Source organism: Liolophura sinensis, chromosome 8, assembly GCF_032854445.1.
Source record: "Liolophura sinensis isolate JHLJ2023 chromosome 8, CUHK_Ljap_v2, whole genome shotgun sequence".
In the NCBI taxonomy this organism is placed as follows: Eukaryota; Metazoa; Mollusca; class Polyplacophora; order Chitonida; family Chitonidae; genus Liolophura; species Liolophura sinensis.
This window is the reverse complement of record NC_088302.1, coordinates 50,974,898-50,993,145: the sequence shown is the minus strand read 5'-3', so window position 1 is coordinate 50,993,145 and position 18,248 is coordinate 50,974,898. Positions and strand designations below refer to the sequence as shown.

Sequence of the window (18,248 nt, the reverse complement as noted above, 5' to 3'; positions counted from 1 at the left end):
GGTGTCGCTTGGTAGCGCATTCCAATGCATGATTAACCGACTTCCTCAACATCACTTTGGATGCAGTAAGTAACAATTTGAAGAGACAAAATCATTACACAGTCCCCTAAAGTCATTTGAGTTGAGCAGATACTGTCTCCATTCAAGTTATTCCATCAAATGCAAAATGAAAGCTCTCCGAAAGCTCATACCGCTACTGTGCTGTACTGAATCATTTTGCTGTTGTGCGTATCTCCACGTAAGAACACAAACTCTTGTCTACGGAACTAGATCTGGACCACATTAAAATTTAATCGATCAGTCGTTTAAGTGGTCTAAGCATTGGAAGACTATTTCATGAATTAAAATCAATGTTTTTCAATGATATCGTGTGTGTGTGTGTGTGGGGGGGGGGAGCTGACTAACATGGTCAGGTGGTACCACTTTAGTAGACAGAAGTAACATAGAGGCTGCTATCGATAAATACTACAACACTCATGCGCTTCAAGTCTTCGGTTTGGTTTTATTTGCCCTAAACTCTTGCATAATCATTCCCTGATAGATTTGAGCGAGTTTTAAACGCCCTCAACATGTAAACTGTTCCTCTGTGAAAGAAAAGTGATAGTATTAGCCGTATTCTCGATGTTGTCGCGATTTGATGTGCGAAATGACTAAATATTATAACGAATATAATTTGCATACACGAACGTCTACCAATCCCTCTAGGATTATTGAAATCTTCAGACACAGGAACCCACATCTACAGAGCGCTAATAAGTGCTTCTCTCCTAATCACGCCATAGCCTTGCTATGTCAAACAGACAGACTACCACAACTATATTTTCACTTAAAACTCTGGAGACCATGAACTTTCAAGACCATTCGTGAAGGTTATGTTTCCTCATGTAGCGAATTTATATCACCGTTATCCAGATCCAAGAAGACAGTCCTTTGTGCAATATGAAAATACTCCTTGGAAATACTATATATGGATGATGGTCAGTGCAGTGTACCTATATATAATAGACAATGTCGCCATGGCCATCACACAATGCATGGATTCTCCACGCCTTTGATGACACACCCTGTTCCTGGAGAGGACAAAAACACAAGTCCACTTCCAGCACAGACACAGATTTTGTAGGCGGCTGTCGTTTGGGCGGAGAACGGGTATGTCTTCATGTTGGTGCTGATTGATATTCCTTCCGGTCCGCTGACACTGACAGACCCATCCTGAAACAAACAGATTGATGCTGGTGACACAATGTTACTATAGTTGTACCTTATTCATATTATGCCATGTTATACAAAAGTGTATGAGCGAATACATTGCAGAAAATGAAATTAGGTATAAAATATAGAGATGACTTGCACATTGCAGGTGACAACATGCACGGAATTCTTTACAGATACAACATTTAGAGATCCAATATGACAGTTAATGCAAATCGTCTATTGCTTTCCCCTGCTTGTATAAAATCGTTCAAGACAATGCAACAGTTTTTCCGAGACATAACTGTACTCACAACTTTTTAGAATGCAATAGTTTTCGTTGTGTGGGTGTGTGCTTCAAGCAGAGGGCAATGTATTGGGTTCCCTTGAGTGGAGGTGTACTTACAGCTGAAGACAATGTTATGGCATCGGAGGCCTCCATGGTGATATTTGCCCCCTCCAGCGTCATGCCTTCCATACCCGTCAGGTAAACAGCCCTGTCGGACTCCACACGGAGAGGTTCGTCTACTTTACTGCTGAGCTGTATTAAAAACAAAGCAGGACATAAATCCCATGTACCGTGGACACTACTACCCAGACAGACTTCATATAGCGTTCAAACTTTTAGGAGGTGTACACACTGTTCTGAGCAGCACGGGGCAATTTAAGGTAAATATATATCAAAAATTATACAGCTTGGACATTAAGCCTTACTCCAAACGTTATTTTCATCTTCACTTGTACCATTGTACTCTCCCAACGATACTGCCATATTTACAGACTAAGCATCATAATGGAATGACAAAGTTTATCTAGGGGCCTCCGTGACCGAAAACGTTAGCACGTCAGCACGGCGCAGTGACCCAGGAGTCATTATTCACCAATGCGGTCGCTGTGAGTTCACGTCCAGTCCAAGCGGGCTTCATCTGGCCTCTAGCAACCTGCAGATGGTCGTGGCTTTCCCTCGGCTCTGCCCGGTTCCTACCACCATTGTGCTGGCCGCCGTCGTACAAGCGAAATATTCTTGGGTACGGCGTGAAACAGGAATCAAGTAAATAAAAAAATAAATAATAAATCAAAGATTACCCTCGATGTTGTTAGAGAAACGAAGCTGACAACCTCGTGGGATTTGCTCAGGATATCATCTGTGACGGAATCCGATGAAAATAAAACTTGGCTCGTTTTTGGATGGACAATTGATAGCCTCTCTGCCGTTAGAGTGGTGCCATTCGGCTCAACTGAAACTACATGAACATGTATTCCGGTAAGAAAATAACACGTGAATTATTGCAATGTTACACAGATCAGGTCATGATTTCTTTAATACAGGCAATTATTTCTCATGTTATATAAGCACATGATATTTTAATCTAATACCGGTCAATACTGGTTTCAAGTTCTTCAAAATAAACTACTTAACGCTTTAGCATTTTAGTACTAATGAATTTTTCGTACGGTTGTAGCATTTCAACCAGGACTGATGTCACTTTACTTGTAACAGGCATTACATCTTTTAAGCCAATTGCACCACTGTTTGATACTAAATGATCAACATGGACCGCGCTTCCATGCATACAACCCTACCGAGCCAACATGCATTGCCTAATCCCAGATACACATGCACACAACGCATCATTGTAAACAATTCATTTATGTACAATACAGACATTACACAAGATGGTTAACTTCAAATTATATACCAGAATTTAACTGCTTATTTAACAGTTATTACATGGATACAAGTCCGAGCGTAAGGAAAATATCTTGTTAGTATAACTCTTATTTCAAACATGTTTAAATATTATAGGGTTATCAACATAATTTCACCATATCATCCAAATTCAATCCATGCTTCACATAATGTATGACACAACAGCTATTGAGTAAACTATTCACGTAAGATGATTCTATTTTCTAAAAGTTGGCATTAGCAAAGCGCTATTAGGTGATTAATTATTTGTCAAAACAAACACACGGCTTTGGGAATTTACGCTGATGGCTATTTGGGTACGGGACTCTTTTTTTTTTTTTTTATAGACAAGCATTTATATAGTGAGTTATATCTTGGAGATATTTTCAGGCTAACAAGATTGCGTTAACCTTGCATCACCCAGACTGATCACCAGCGCTAAGTATTTCTTGAGTATGGCGCTACACCTATCCTGCACAACAACTGATTTAATTTACATTACGTTTCATCACTCTATACTAAAAGGTTGGCAAAGGTAAAGAAATTAACTTATCAACGTCGTTTGGCGATTATTGACCTGGAACGTCCTTACTGGTTGACGACTGATATAAGAATGTCTGTTTCGACGCATTGATTCACTGTATTACAGGGTACATTATTAAAACATACTCAAACAAATTAAAACAAATTTGTCTATTTGATTGGTGAATTTAACGAGGGTAATCCGGTTTATGGGCGGAGGAAACCAAAGCGCCCAGGGTAAACCACCGTCCGATGGCTGAGCAACCCCCCAATATTTAGCAGCTTTTCTACCGTTGTCACGTGTAACGGAATGTTGAGCTCAGCCAAATTTTAACTGACGCAACTGGCATACACAGACAAACACACATTTCCATGAATCTTTTATCTGAGTGAAATATAATTTTTTTTATTTTATATTATTTGATTCTGTTTTACGTCATACTCAAGAAATTTGACTTAAACGATGGCGGTGAGTTTCATGGGTGGAGAAAACCCGGAATGACCGGAGTAAACCACCGACCTGTGGCAAGTTACTGACGAACCTTCCCACGTCTGTCGTACAAGTACGCACACACTGGTTGTGGATGATTGTTAATTAGAAATAATAACACTTATTTGTTATATGATATAATTCTAAAGATTTGTTTCATTTGCTTTTGACCAAGCATATTAAGTAAAAACAACGCTACAACGAAAATATAAAGCATAAACACAATCAAGGCCTTAATCTCATACTCTACAATTGATTTTCTAGTAAACGCATGTCAAAAAACATTTCAGGCCATGAGCATTCCTATACATGACTTGAACTTACTTTTTGATTGTTCCCCAGATTTACTATTAATGTGTACCTGACAATATAAACAATCGATTTATTTATATGATTGGTGTTTTACGCCATACTCAAGAGTATTTCACTTATACGACGGCGGCCAGAATTATGCTGGGAGGAAACCCTGCAGGGCCCAGGAGGCAACCCACGACCATCCGTAGGTTGATGAAGGACCTTACAATATAAACAAAAGCTTCCTTTTAAATGTAACATATAAATGTCTGATGAAATTATACGTGACTAAATACAAATCGAATTTTTCAAGTCATGGTATAGGCTCAGTTAAACATTTAAGGTTTTAGACCTCACATACTCCCAAGCACCGTGTTCAGTGTTTACTCTGGCAAACTTCACAAGAAGTACTCCCAAAATGTAGGAAAACTCGGATTCACATCACTGGCATCCAGTATTGTCAATATTGTCCACCACAAAATTCACACATTTTACTGCATTTTATTCCTAACTCAAAATCGTACAAACATTAGCAATGTTAGTTTTGGATATCACTTTTAGTCATTCCACTAACGTTCGTTTAATTTTCTTTTTTTTAGGCAATTCTGACACGACAAATACTGTCATGGTTCAATTTGTAAGTGTCAGCATGACCTTATACGTTGTGACATAAAGGCATTCTCATTCAAATGGTATAACCTCAACTGTGAATGTCTCATGGTCAGTAGGGAAAACTGTATGTATTGTGGTCTTTAACAAACAACACATCGGGATTCCGGAATTCCGGAATTGTTAAACAGTTTCTACGTTATTAAGAGAGAAAAACACAAATGTAGAGTATTGTCTCTTAGCCTGTAGTGATTGATGGAATCAGTGCATTTTGCTGGGGCGCAAGATTGCACTCTATAGGAGTGCTTCTAATTTTTGAGTTTATTTCGCTGTCGGTGTGTCTATCAGCACCCCCGCGGATAAAGATATGCTGAGAATTTTTGTGCATTTAAGGACCAATAATTAACATTTTGGTGGTGATCCGGATCAGGCTCAGTATCAAGGAATTCATTTTTAAACGATTCTTCACCACTGCGAGATCGGACATGAATCTGTTGACTGCTTCTCTATATTGGTATATAGTTTCTAGTTCTTTGGTGGTTCGTATACCAGTTTCGGCTGGTATACGGATGTCTGATTTAACACCTAAATTCACAACATAATCCCTTTGTCCGAGGAGGAGAAGTTTCTACACTTAGCAGGGGATAAAATTTGCACTATCAAAGCGCCTTCTAGTTCAAAATAACTTCAGAAAATGTCAATTAAGCATCACAATATATGGGAGACAACTCTTTCAGTATTGCTCTTACCCTATCAACAGGCTTGAAATCCACGAGGGCTATATAAATGGACATGTAAAAAGTGACATGTGCACATAAAACCTTTAAGTCACTGTGGTAAGCGTTTAATTTTCCACTATTTATGCACTTACATGAACAGCGAGAAGAAAACCCTAGCTAAGGTAAACTGACAGGAGGCCGTATTTCACCGGTTACGTGTGACCATTTGCCAGTTATCACACTGTCGTCGCTGCTCTGGACTTATTCGCTGTGTTGTGGGTATTTTATTGTATTTCGAGCGACGCTTCAAACAGTGGACTGTTACACGTCTGTAAACATATATAGATACATTCTTACCGATGAGTCGTACGCATCAATTGGCAGGTGTTCAGCTGCTCTCCCCCCTAGTTTCCCCTTTCCGGACAAGGCCACAGACTTGGTGTCAACATCATAAAAAACCCGCCACAGTATGCCTGGTGGGACAAATTCAAAGGCTTCTGCGCCTTCGTAACTTATCCTGAAAGATCCTATCACACATACTGTAAGCTGAAACACACAAATACCATGTATAAACATTCCAAATTAATCCATGTTAATTATCATCATTTAGATAGCAATTTGCCGATTCCCCTGTACCATCATGCGTGTTGTGCGACAATTTCAAAAGACGTCCCAAAATTATGAACAAGAACTAATGTGTCCATGACATTCCATTAAACACATTCACTCCAAGTTTCTTAAGTATGACAGGAGTATCCAGGGTCACTGGTGCTCTCTGCCTCCTAAATATGGCTTAATCCTGGGCTAGGGGTTATATATGCACCATGCTGAATAATATAGCCACGTTGAAATGAGCAATTGTTATCAAAGCATAAATGAGATGAGATCTTATCTGGATTAACATCACTCGATAACATCCATGAAAATAAAAGCTGATTCTATACGGCAGTCAAGTTTAAATCAAGATTTTTATTATTTATAAATCCGCATGATGTACGATTTGGATACCGATTAAATTTATTCGCCTAGAGCATCTATGGCTTCCTTTCGCCGTTATTATAGGCTGATACTATTTCTGCTTTTCTTAACATGAATCCATCCCAACTTCTTACTTTATAAACTTTCTATATAAGATGGTTTATGGATCTTCAAAAAGAAGCAGTCAGCAGTTTTTAATGATGCTTGACGGACATAGTGAATTATGTTCTAGGAGCGAAAATGAAATCAGAATGGGTATCCAAATCGTGCACCATGCTGTTGATTAACAGTTGTCGAAAATATGTATGTTGGTTGCAGTTCTACTGCAAATGTTCATTTAATCATAAAACGTGGCCATATTATTTAACACGATGCATAAACAGCCCCTGGCCTCGGGCTTTACACATCAAAGCAAAACATCCTTCTATGTAAGATAAGGCAGGTTCTCCACTGCTATGCACAAACACACAGAATAGGTGAAAAGATAGGACAAACTAGGGGTGAATTGTTATACGCTGGCGCAATTCCCCATTGCATATTAAAAAACTGCTCATTTAAGTGGTTGGTCCTGCATCGTGGTACAGACTCTAACAGTGGCTTGGTATATGAACATTTACCATGATAAATCCTAATTGTTCCTTTTCATAACATTTTACGTCCTAGCTTGTTATAGTATATTTCGGTAAACACTTTAATAGTAAACCACGATGAGTTTAATTTCTTAAAAAAACAAACCGTACCTAAGAAATATAATCACATTATGCACAGAGTCTTACATGTATTTCCACACTTCAGTGCATATATCATGTATGTGCAGGCTTCACGCTTGTACACGCTTCAGTACATTAAGTTCACAGATAACTCACGATTAAGTTTCCCAGCGTGGCGATGAAGAGGAATGCCACTATGCAGTAGAGGACGTATTTCTTACATCCACGGACACCTGTCCGGTACAAGTGGTCCTCATCTATCCGTAAATACCCTGCGTGGAAACTGTCAAACGGCTGCTGGTGTGCGGAATTATTCGTCTGCTCTCTCCGCTCTCCGTCCGTCTGCAGTGAAACAGGAAGTATGTACAGGCATCGTCTCCGACATTCATAGGTAAACTGACTAGATATCTTGGGACAGAAATTGCGAAACTAATGAAACTGTGAAATCAACTGCGGTCACAGATTTGATCCGCAAATCTTCTTAAATATCACATGAACGATAAATATGTAAGGCAATCGTATGAGGTTATTTCAGGACTGCGTGACTAACGGATTGCATGGATTGCTGGAGACATGTAACACGAGTAACATCTTAGAGATATATGCAGGTTTATCCAAAATGAAAAACGTCGGCACTAGGAAGGAGATGAATAAACCAAATACGTCTGTCACTTGATGCATGGATGCGAAGTTGAATGGGTAATCTAAACAGCTTACTTAATGAAAGGCTCTGCTAATGACTAACCTAATTCGTCGGTGCTGTCTCTTCTTAACTCACTTTATCCCTTCCAATTATTTGTAGGTTATGGACAAAGTAAAACGGTAAGGACAGATGAACATAACAGATCGTGGAAAAAAACGTTGACATCGCGACCTTTGCCTTGGTAAAAAGACCATTTGTTTCAACTCCTACCATTGTTGATAAGATTGCGACATATGCGTCATGATAGTGAGGGTCAAGCAGTTCCACGGAGTGCAAACGAGGTTGGCATAGACACAGCAGTTTAGCATGAAGCGCTACTATACATGTACAACTGCATGTAGAGTTTTGTCACTATATACTCCATGAATGTGCACTGAGCGGACTGAATTGTAATTAGATATAGTATATGTACCTGACTGGTCCGTTAGCAGCCGCCTACTCTGTGCGCATGTCTATCTCACTTGTTTGGAGTTAGAGAAGGATCCCCGGTCATACAGGGACTGAGATTTCTTACAAAACTTATTTTTAAAGCGTAAAACGATTGCATATGTATATCAAAAAATATACCAGCCATTTGTATTCCCTGAACAACTCCTCAGTTTATATGTAGTTCATATAGATTTAAGTAGCCTAAATCCTGTCCAAAGTTGTGAAGAGTTTTTAAGTACTAATGCCCTTATGGACTAATATAATACAGGGTTAACCATTGTCTGTAGGAGCGTATAACAACTATATATCAAAGGCTGTAGTCACACATACTACGTGCTTCAGTGAAGGTTGTAGGCCCAAGCCACCATCTAATCAACACTGTGGGAGGTTGGGTTGGGTTAAGGTTAAGACACAAGGCTGGCTCCAGACGGCCAAGTTACCCTAGTTCAGTTAGTATGCCTAATAGCTGGTACAACACTATGTAGGCCTAGAACCCAGTGCCATTTGGATGTAAGCATCAAGATAACGCCCAAAATATTCGGATATTTACTTAAGTCTTTGATGAAGCTGGCTTTGTAAAGTTGCCTTACCCGAACGGTTGCGAGGAGCCATTTTGTTGCCTCGTGTCAGCTGCCCAGAATCAGCAGCCGCATCTCCGTGTGTGAGAAGATGAGTGAAGTATTCACACTGATGCACGAGGAGGCTAGGCCATGTAATACAACCGACAGATGGCACCACGATCGCCCCACATCAGCATAACCTCTGCCGGGCTGCTGAGATAGAAAATGTAAATGACAGATGGCGAATATAACTCCCGGGAGTACGAACATCATCTCGTTTACAACGAACCGTTAGATGGCGCTGCATACAGTGGTTCAGCATTATCTCTGTTGAATTAGACTTCATATCGTCTTTGCAACCACTTACGCTACATTTCGCGGCTTCGGAATTCAAATAGCTCTTTGCATTGAGTGACAAGGCAAAGGATGAAACTGTTCCTATATTTAATTGAGGCCGTATGTGGGTTGAGCTTTTGACCTTTAGATGCGCACTCTGAATTAATATTTCAATTTCTGTCACGTTATTTTGGACAAATTGGTGAGATTATCACAGCTCTCGGCCACCCGGCACGTTCAGGTCATCAAACATTACCGGTATGGAGACTTCTGACTGAGCAGTAGGTGGAATAAGAGATGCTGAATGTGAGGAGAGGTGGTGGCTTCACTAGAGACAAACACGCACATAGCTTGTGTATAGTGTGTTTATGGAGCCTCAGTTATACCGACGAATCGATCGATAACCCCGCCCGCTATAGCTGTACAGACCTGATCAGCGCATACCCTCAGTACTATGGTCAACTCGGTACTCCTCTGCTATATATCTGACATGGCCGCCGTATAGACGGTAGTGACATAGCGATGCAGTGAAAGCTCCCGGGAACCGCCTGATAGCGTGACTTGATATCACGGGGATGATGCGCACTGCCTACCCACAGATGTGACAGGTTGTGACAGAGGTAGGCTCACCTGTGTTATGCCAACGATGATCATGCTTGCTGCCATTTTTGGAACGGCATCCGTGTTCAATTATTTCATGTTAAGGACTGTGCAATTACTCCATTTGTGCATTTGTCTTTCACAGTCACTGTCAAATGTTCTAATATTTTATATACATGTATATAGCTCACTGTTAATTCCTGGTAGAAATGTCATAGATTCATAATGGCTCTGGAAGGGTTCTCCATTGGTTTCTGCCACCATATATACACCATGCTTTCTGACTCGGTGATGGTTGCGAGCATAAATTACAAGGCTGCCAGTATTCGCTTGTCTTTCTGTCTGTTGTCAGTGGAGTCATGCACCGTGTTAGGACGCTTGTATTCATGATGCGTGCACAGACCAGACGGGACAATGTACCCGAAGCTATACAGACAAGTGACAGCAATGCAGTGCAGCTACAAACATTGCACTGGTATATGATATAGGATAAGGTTTTCCCACGAACAGATGTAATGATGTAAGCCTGTATAAACCGATACGGGTTTCAAGATGTCGATGGTACAGTCCTATCATAACCGCCGCCAGTAATATAAGAAAAAAAAATCAATATTAGATTAGGTCAGTAAACGTGTCAAAGGATTTCGCAAAGTGTAGAATTCTCCATTAAGATATACGGAGTCACAACAACAGCAACACATCCATGCTCAAACTTATTTTAATTTCACATCATTGGAAGGCCATGTGAATCATCTGTTTGATGACAGTCTCACAGTTACTATGTCTATAGTGCAACATTTAGTTATAACTACGTGGATATATTGATCAAATGATTAATTTGGAAAGTTGTTTATTGATTACGGGCATCGCTTTAGTCTCTGTAACAATTGGCCCGAGCCACCGAAAGAGCCGGAAGCACATCCTTTGACCTTTCGTTGGTTCCCGTTCTCTGTCTTCATCCGTCATATTTAATCTCATATCAGACAGAAATCCAGCATTTTGAGGCAGTATTCTGAAGGGGAGTGGGGGGGGGGGGGTATTTCAGCTGCTTAACAGAAGACAAAAAGCAAGAACAATTCTATTATTCCTACATTACTGTCATATTCCCTTTCAAAGGTATAGGCTTTTTCATAGTCCTGCAGAACAGCTGGTACGGAACGTCTTTGTAACAATGAAGAACATAATGGTCACGTGTTCCACTCAGATCAATACAGATGGGTAAGCAAGGTCTCCAACCTGGACGACCTCTGTCCATCGATGTATCAGATGTGCCCTAGGTCACCGGCAGTTGAACCGCAAATAAGTAGTAATATACGCATTTAAGAAATTAATTAGTATCATTGTCATCGGGAAATTTAGAGCAAAATACCAGATTGAGTGAAAGATGACATCAGTTCAAATCTAAGGTCTGGAAAATACATACAGTATAGGTAAGTCAGTTCGAAGTCAAATTTTAAAATCAGCGTTTGAATTCATGTTTATACATGTAGCTGCAGGACACGTTTTGTTTTTTGTCTGTATATAGCATTGCAAACAATTATGGTGTCTACTGACACAAAGCAGACAGAATAAATCGTAAAGTGATTGCTTATATTACGGTAACCATAGTAGTATTCGGGTGACATGTTTCACAGCGGTAGCGCAAACATACACAAACCAACGTAAGCTTAAGGTATGGGTGCTTACACGGAAATGTAGTTAACTCATGCAAGGTTTACACCACCTCGATCTTTATCGCTTGTCATCGAATTTAATTCTTCATCTTGTCAATGGTTTGTATCGCAGTCCAGAAAAAAAAAGCAATGAAACATTGCAGTGATCTCGTCTTGGTGTCTGGCCATTTATATTAAGATTCTCTGGGGAACTGGTGTTTTGGGTTGTTATGGAAATGGTTCTTGTTATAATTGACTTGAAACGCGCAGTCATGGGTCGCGAGTGGTATATGAATGTTGGACTCCGACGCTTAAATTCTTTTCCACTCCTTCAAACACATGAAGCTCATGAAGCAGTGAACAGGTGAGCACATGCAGTATTAGTGCATACAGTGATCTATGTGTATATGCATATGTTAATATTCGCACAGAAGTACTCTTGGGATTGCAAGCCGCTGTTTATGAATTTCCGGAACACGCCATGATCCTATATTTCTGATCAACTGAGAAAACTAGATACTTATTGGAGAGCGTGGTAAAACTCATTTATTACCCGTAACGCTTGTACTTTACTATTGTTGATTAAATTGGATGAAGATCCAGAGAAAGATTCCATTGATCGCAGGAAGGGATGTGAAAAATTTAGAGTGGTTTAGTAGCGTTATATACGTGCCATATGCAATATGTCACTTACGGCTAATTGGAGCAAAATGCAAATGATGCAAACCATGCATATATATTATATATATTATATATATTATATACATGCATGGTTGCATCATTTTGCATTTTATATTATACAGATAATGTGCTCCAGCACCGCATCCTGCACTCCACGGATTGCGAACTCGGAACCTTGTATGCTATACGTGTACTTCAATGCCTGTCATTTATACGTCAGAAGATTTCATGGGTTTCTCAGGTCTGGTTTCCTTCAGCATGTCTTCAGTTGGACAGCACTATATATGTATATTGCAACCGCTCTCTTTGAAAGTCACGCTATTAAAATAATGCTGATACCGAAAGGCAAACAAACTGAATGTAAATGATTTATAGAGGTATTGTAAACTGCTTTGATTTGAACGAAAAAAATTTCATTGTAATAATTTGTTATAAAAGATCCATAACTTGCAGCCGTGTTGAGGCATAACAACTTTTATTCTTTGTGTCTTTCAGCGATTTTGCCGAGCAGTTATTAAGCTATAGACGAAAAGAGAGCGATGGAAAAAAGCAATTCTCAAGCCAAGCTCAGTCCACGAAAAACAGCAAGTCGCATTCCTTCGACACACAACCCTGCGACAAAGATTCCTACAACGCGAAGTTCAGCCACAAGTAGTCCTGTAAAGCAAATCCCACCATCAAAATCCAAAGCTCAGCGTATTCCATCAAAACCACGTCCTCAGAGTCAATATGCCTTTTCTTGTCCCCAGCCTCGGTTTTACCAGTGCTGGCCCTGGAGCCAGCATTATGGGCATGATACGTGCCCATGGGAAAGAGACGCTAAACCAAGCTCCAGTCCCCAGAAGAGGCAAATCCGTGCCAGCTCCGACACAGCGGCTAACTGCCGCATGACTTCCAGCATGTACGCCACCGAGCGACCCAGCTATAACAGCCGATGTGTGTACGAAGGCGGTGTGTTTGGCCCCAGTTCTCACACCCCCAAAAGAGAGTTCTTCGTCATCCACCCCGATTGGGCCTCCGAAGCTGACACGGTAAAAAAATTAAATAACAGTGAGCGGAAGTCCCGGCAGATAGTGATCTCCAGACCTGCACGACGTTGTCGGAGCGCTCCACCGCCAAGGCATCGAAACCCAATCACGTGGCAGTACTGACACCAGTGACCGGTCGCCATCTTCTGCTTCCAGGTATGCGGTTATAGCTCTTAAAGCCAGTAGAAAAGTCTACAGTTCGCGGAAATGCCTGTGATGGTGAAGTTATTCGGGGCATAGTTGCTTTGCCACAGGAATCGCGTGGATACACATGCAGGACCCGTGCGACACGTTCTCTGATGAAGGCTTGCAGGCGCGCTGTTTATGTACAAATTATACAAGTTATCATGACAGTGGTGTAAAATGTTGGTAATTTCCGGCTTGTTTGCTTCAGCTTCGTATTCACTGGGCATCCTTAGTATTGGCACAGCTTACAGGCACTGCTTGAAAGGCGTGACGGAAGTCATAAGTTACGATCAAGGACGGACTAACCACCGACTTCAGGCCATGAAAAGTCGTTGCCCAAACCATAGCCATGCTGCCCTTAAAGCGACATTCACAAATGTATATGTTTGACTTTGCTGGGAGTGTTTCCACAAGCAGTGCTGTCTTCCGCATATGTTTGTGTGGATATCCTAAACATGTTGATTGAGCTTATGACTTGCGCAAAATTATTTAATGAGAATGTTCCGGGAAATGAAATGGTGCTAACGCTTGGCGACCGTTAACATCGGTACAGAAGACTAGCCATCGTAGGGCCACAAGTCCCAAATCTGGCAGACATTTTGGCAATGCTATCCTCTTCTGGAGAAATTAACTACGTGTAAAGATTCATTCATGCAGCCAATCGCTATAGTTTTCGTGTTCACTAGTATGTCAAAAGGCGTGGAATTCATTAAGACATCACACTTAAAGCCGGGCGTAGATCGACACTGCGACTGGGAGCAACTGTTTTCTTTTTCGACTATACGCAACTGGGAGCTTCTGGGAACATTGGATGGGGCGCTGGTTTTAGTCGATCTACTCTGGCTTGTTTCACGGTGTAGAACATGTCCTACTTTCCTGCGAGTCGAAGCATCCAGATGTAGGCCTACCCAGTTCCATCGGTCTGTGCGTTTTCGCGCCAGAATGGTCACAGTCGCCCACGATCGCAAGGTTTCATCAACCTCTTCGACATAAGCGTTACGCGTACTTCAACTTTGTGGAGTTGAAAACAGTTGCTTGAGATCGTAAGTCGACCTACATGCGCGATTTTGGAACCAGACAGACATATTCTACACAGACCATTTAGAAAACAATCCACGCTGATGAGCGGGATTTCGCATTACTGTATATCCCTATCAAAAGGTCAGCTTAATGTACTATATTGCATATATTTGACCTGTTCAAATTGTACTTATTGTCATTTTATTACTTTACAGTTATAGTAAATCGACTGGGACTCTCCAAAACGCGCATTGTAACTTATTTTTGACCACTGTGTCTAACTTCGGGGTCAATTAAGGAATCGCTGCTTTGACAGACATCAACTAGAAACTTTCCTCACGTTGCACATGATCCTACACAGGTATATTTCTTCTGATTTTTAATCTACAAGAACCATGAAAGGAAAATGATAGAGAGTTCATTTCATTACATAGATCTTTCAGTTTAGATCTAACCATTATAATGCACGATGGTGTGACTCAGATGTGAAATTATTGAACCTATCACATGACTCTTCGAAGAAAATATGTTTGGTTTAAGATTAGCAGCTAAACATTACTTTGGCACTTGCTTTAGGTTGTCACTCTTCAATATTAATTGTAACTTCACCAAAAGGCTTATCGACAGAGAACAAAAATTCGATTTTCCGTTGCATATAAACAAGGAATGCGGAGTAAGAAAAAGAAAGAAGCCCAATCCAATTCCACAAAGAAACAACATCGCACGAGATTTAGAAAACTCAAACATCAGATATTGTTCTCTTCAGATGGCTCATGGCGATCAAATGATTACATGGCGACTCGGATCCGTGCTGAATTGGTCTTTGTTCCCTTCCAGTGCATAAGTAATATTGAATTAGTTTTCCCACAAAACGTCATCGCAAAGACAGAATTGACTAAGGAACTTGAGCCCGAAGTACTTTAGGCGAGAAGGTTAACCTCAGTGATCATGCATCTCACCTGATTGGTTTTGACCAATGAACGTAACTGTCTCATACTATTCTCGGCTGGTACTTGTTGTTTGTTATCTCGAAAGTGACTGGTCTCACATGCTGGATGTTCTATGCACTTTGTGATATACATTGTGGCTTAACATTTAGTACATGTATATTATCAGATATGGAATCATTACGACTGTATATTAAATGTCCTGTATGACCTTAGCGCACGCTGCCATCCAACATGCCTGCTGTGTGAACAGCGCAGTGTACGGTCCTATATGCATGAAATGAAGTCGACGCTTTATTTAAAAAGTTTTTGTGGTTATAGGCCTAAGTGTTTGTAAATGTATATACGTGTGAGAATAACACCTTTGTACGTTTGTGCATGGCAATTGGCAACCAACAACAAGGGAAGAAGGGCCATTTAAAAATAAAATTGAAACACCAACCGTTGTTTTTCGTCATTTAAGCCTTGTTTGCTCATTGAACTTACAGGTCAATATTTTGGTACTAAGTTACAAGACATTATACTCTAGCCACTAACAGCATCCTAACTCTGGCCGACCAGCTCTTAGCCTCCCCTCCTCAAGTTGACCTACTAATCAGGAAAAAACCAAGATGGTCGATTTTAAAACCTTTATACATGGTCTGACACGGGATTGAACCCCGAGCCTTCCACTATTAGACCGACGCTTTAACACTTGAGGCTTCAAGGTTCCCTCTGGAGGACAACTCACTTCATATACGAAGATTATGAAGAATGTATCATGTAGCTTTGGCCATTAACTTCGTACTTAACAATTTTTCAGTCATATGACGACGAGGAGTCCTTCTGGTGTGTGCATATATAGTGTGTCTTCTTCTGACATTGCGCGTTCATGCCGCCAAAGTGCTTCCTCGACTGAAGTGTCATTACGAAGACACCAGACATGACACCCCACCTGTCACATTATACTGACACCCGTTCAACTACTCATGTTTCCTTGTTCTAACCTCTCAGTGCTGAAAGCCAAGCGATGCACAGACAAGTAAATTTTTTAAAGTCTTTTGTATGACACTCTAATCATTTGGCCACCGTAGCGGTCCAGGTATAAAGAAGATTTCCTCAGGCGATCAGCTAAAATAACGCCAACCGTCGAAATCATCCAGGAATTAGAAAATCTGTATGTAGGATTTTGTAACGGGGATTGGATCCGAACAAGCTTTGTATGTATCACCTTATGTCACTATACGTCACTTAAATAGGCTCACAACAGATCAAGAAGTAATGTTTTGGAAATCTGTGAAGGTTTAAGATATTGAATAACTGTATCATTTCAATGAAACAATATGATACTGTACCAAGGCGTCACGCACGTGTACGTTCGTATACACAGCGCATGTCTTAACGGTGGTGTTAGGTTTGGATTTCTTTCCGAAGTTAAACAAAAGGTCAAGCAGAAATCCGCGATGGCTGCTTCATCCCGAAAGAGCATGAGCGTCTCATAAAGTGAATGGTTAAAGTTAAAATATGAGATGTCAAAAATTTGACTAAACGGCCGACAGACAGACAGACAGAACTACTAACAGAGCTGCCTGCTAAAATAAGTAAATGAATCAACTAATGGTGTTGGAAAATAGAGAATCATGATGCAGTCACCATTTTGTTTTTGTCTGAACGACACAACCGTTGCCCTAAACGTGTTTATTCCAGTACTCCAGCTTCAAATTCCACATTGTAGACAAGTACTAATACCTTTGCAAATTTCAACACAGAGTCTACGGTTGAAGGGATGTAATGCTTGTGTCTCTCTTTGGGGGGGGGGGAGGGCACTGTATTACAATAGGCCTATCCAGATAAAATTCATTGACACGATTACCTGTACACTGTGGAAATCATCGATTTTCCCCAACATTCAGGATGTATGCCGACAGGCAAAATATATCAGCCATGGCTTTCATATTAGACAGTAAAAGCTGTTACCTCCACTTGGAAATGAAATCAACAATGTTTCTGTCGTATCACCGCTATCTCGTTGCAGGCTGCATGACAACAATGCGTGCAAGGCAACACTGCGGACATATATCTAGTCTAAATTGAAAAATAATCGCGATAAAAATAAAAAAATATTGCTGTATTTCAAGCTTTGGTGACGGTATTCTTGCATTTGGTCTCCAATTTTGACCATTTTTCATTTGTTAGAACCTTATTTTTCCTTGGCCTAGTGCATGGTTTAGCGTGCAGGTGCAGCAGGATGACCCAGGAGCGTCTCACTAATGCGGTCGGTGTGAAGTCCAGTTTATGCTGGTTTTCTTTCCGTTTGTAGATGGGAGCGCCTGGCAGATGGCGGTTGGTTTCTCCCGGGCTCGGCCTGGTTTCCCCCCGGCGTCGTATATAATAAGTGAAATATTCTTGAGGACTGTGTAAATCACCAATCAAATGATAAAAAAAAAAAAAAAATTCACCGGACTGAATCTGTAACAAATATCAGAAAACTTACGAAAACTTTATGACAACTTCAAAAACGCCTACTGGCTAGCTGAGTGTCGTTATTAGTCTGAAATACCGGTATGTTTATAGGGCCTAGCCTAGATGATACTCACTGGTACAGCAACGGGTGACTTCCATTCGAACAACGCTGTTATCTAGGAGAGACCCACTTATCTGACCTCACTTGATGCTAGAAAAGGTATTATGCCAGCACGTGAATATACTGGCAGACCAAATGTACATGTATATACCAGTTTATACGCTATTGCTTTTGGTAAAACCAGCTGCGGTGGAGTAGTGCTCTTAAAAGGTAGTTCTGTGGTTCAATCCCGAATCGAGTCATACACAAGACTTAACATCGGTATAACCCAATCAATCAATCATACAAATAAACGCTTCCGTACATCCAACACAGCGTAGGCGACATCCAACACAGCGTA

At 40.7% G+C, this 18,248-nt stretch overlaps 1 protein-coding gene across 1 annotated transcript; it reads right to left on the bottom strand.

Annotated features, from left to right (window-relative positions):
* Nucleotides 1-401: 401 nt before the first annotated feature.
* LOC135473646 (beta-sarcoglycan-like) lies at nucleotides 402-9,897 on the bottom strand. Its single transcript, XM_064753510.1, has 8 exons — nucleotides 9,862-9,897; nucleotides 9,661-9,705; nucleotides 7,360-7,545; nucleotides 5,873-6,061; nucleotides 4,218-4,254; nucleotides 2,278-2,435; nucleotides 1,598-1,732; nucleotides 402-1,212 (listed from the first exon to the last, which is right to left on the bottom strand). Exons 1-8 carry the CDS (start codon nucleotides 9,895-9,897, stop codon nucleotides 1,024-1,026), a joined length of 975 nt encoding a protein of 324 aa, XP_064609580.1. The 3' UTR covers nucleotides 402-1,023.
* Nucleotides 9,898-18,248: the final 8,351 nt, after the last annotated feature.

Bases quoted from the DNA above. Each gene is read 5' to 3' on its own strand.
- LOC135473646 (XM_064753510.1), bottom strand. From the start codon at position 9,897: ATGGCAGCAAGCATGATCATCGTTGGCATAACACAG. The intron at 2,436-4,217 runs GTAAGTTCAAGT...ATGTTCATGTAG, and splicing joins ATCTGGGGAACAATCAAAAA to TTTCAGTTGAGCCGAATGGC. The intron at 1,733-2,277 runs GTAATCTTTGAT...TTTTTAATACAG, and splicing joins TTTCTCTAACAACATCGAGG to CTCAGCAGTAAAGTAGACGA.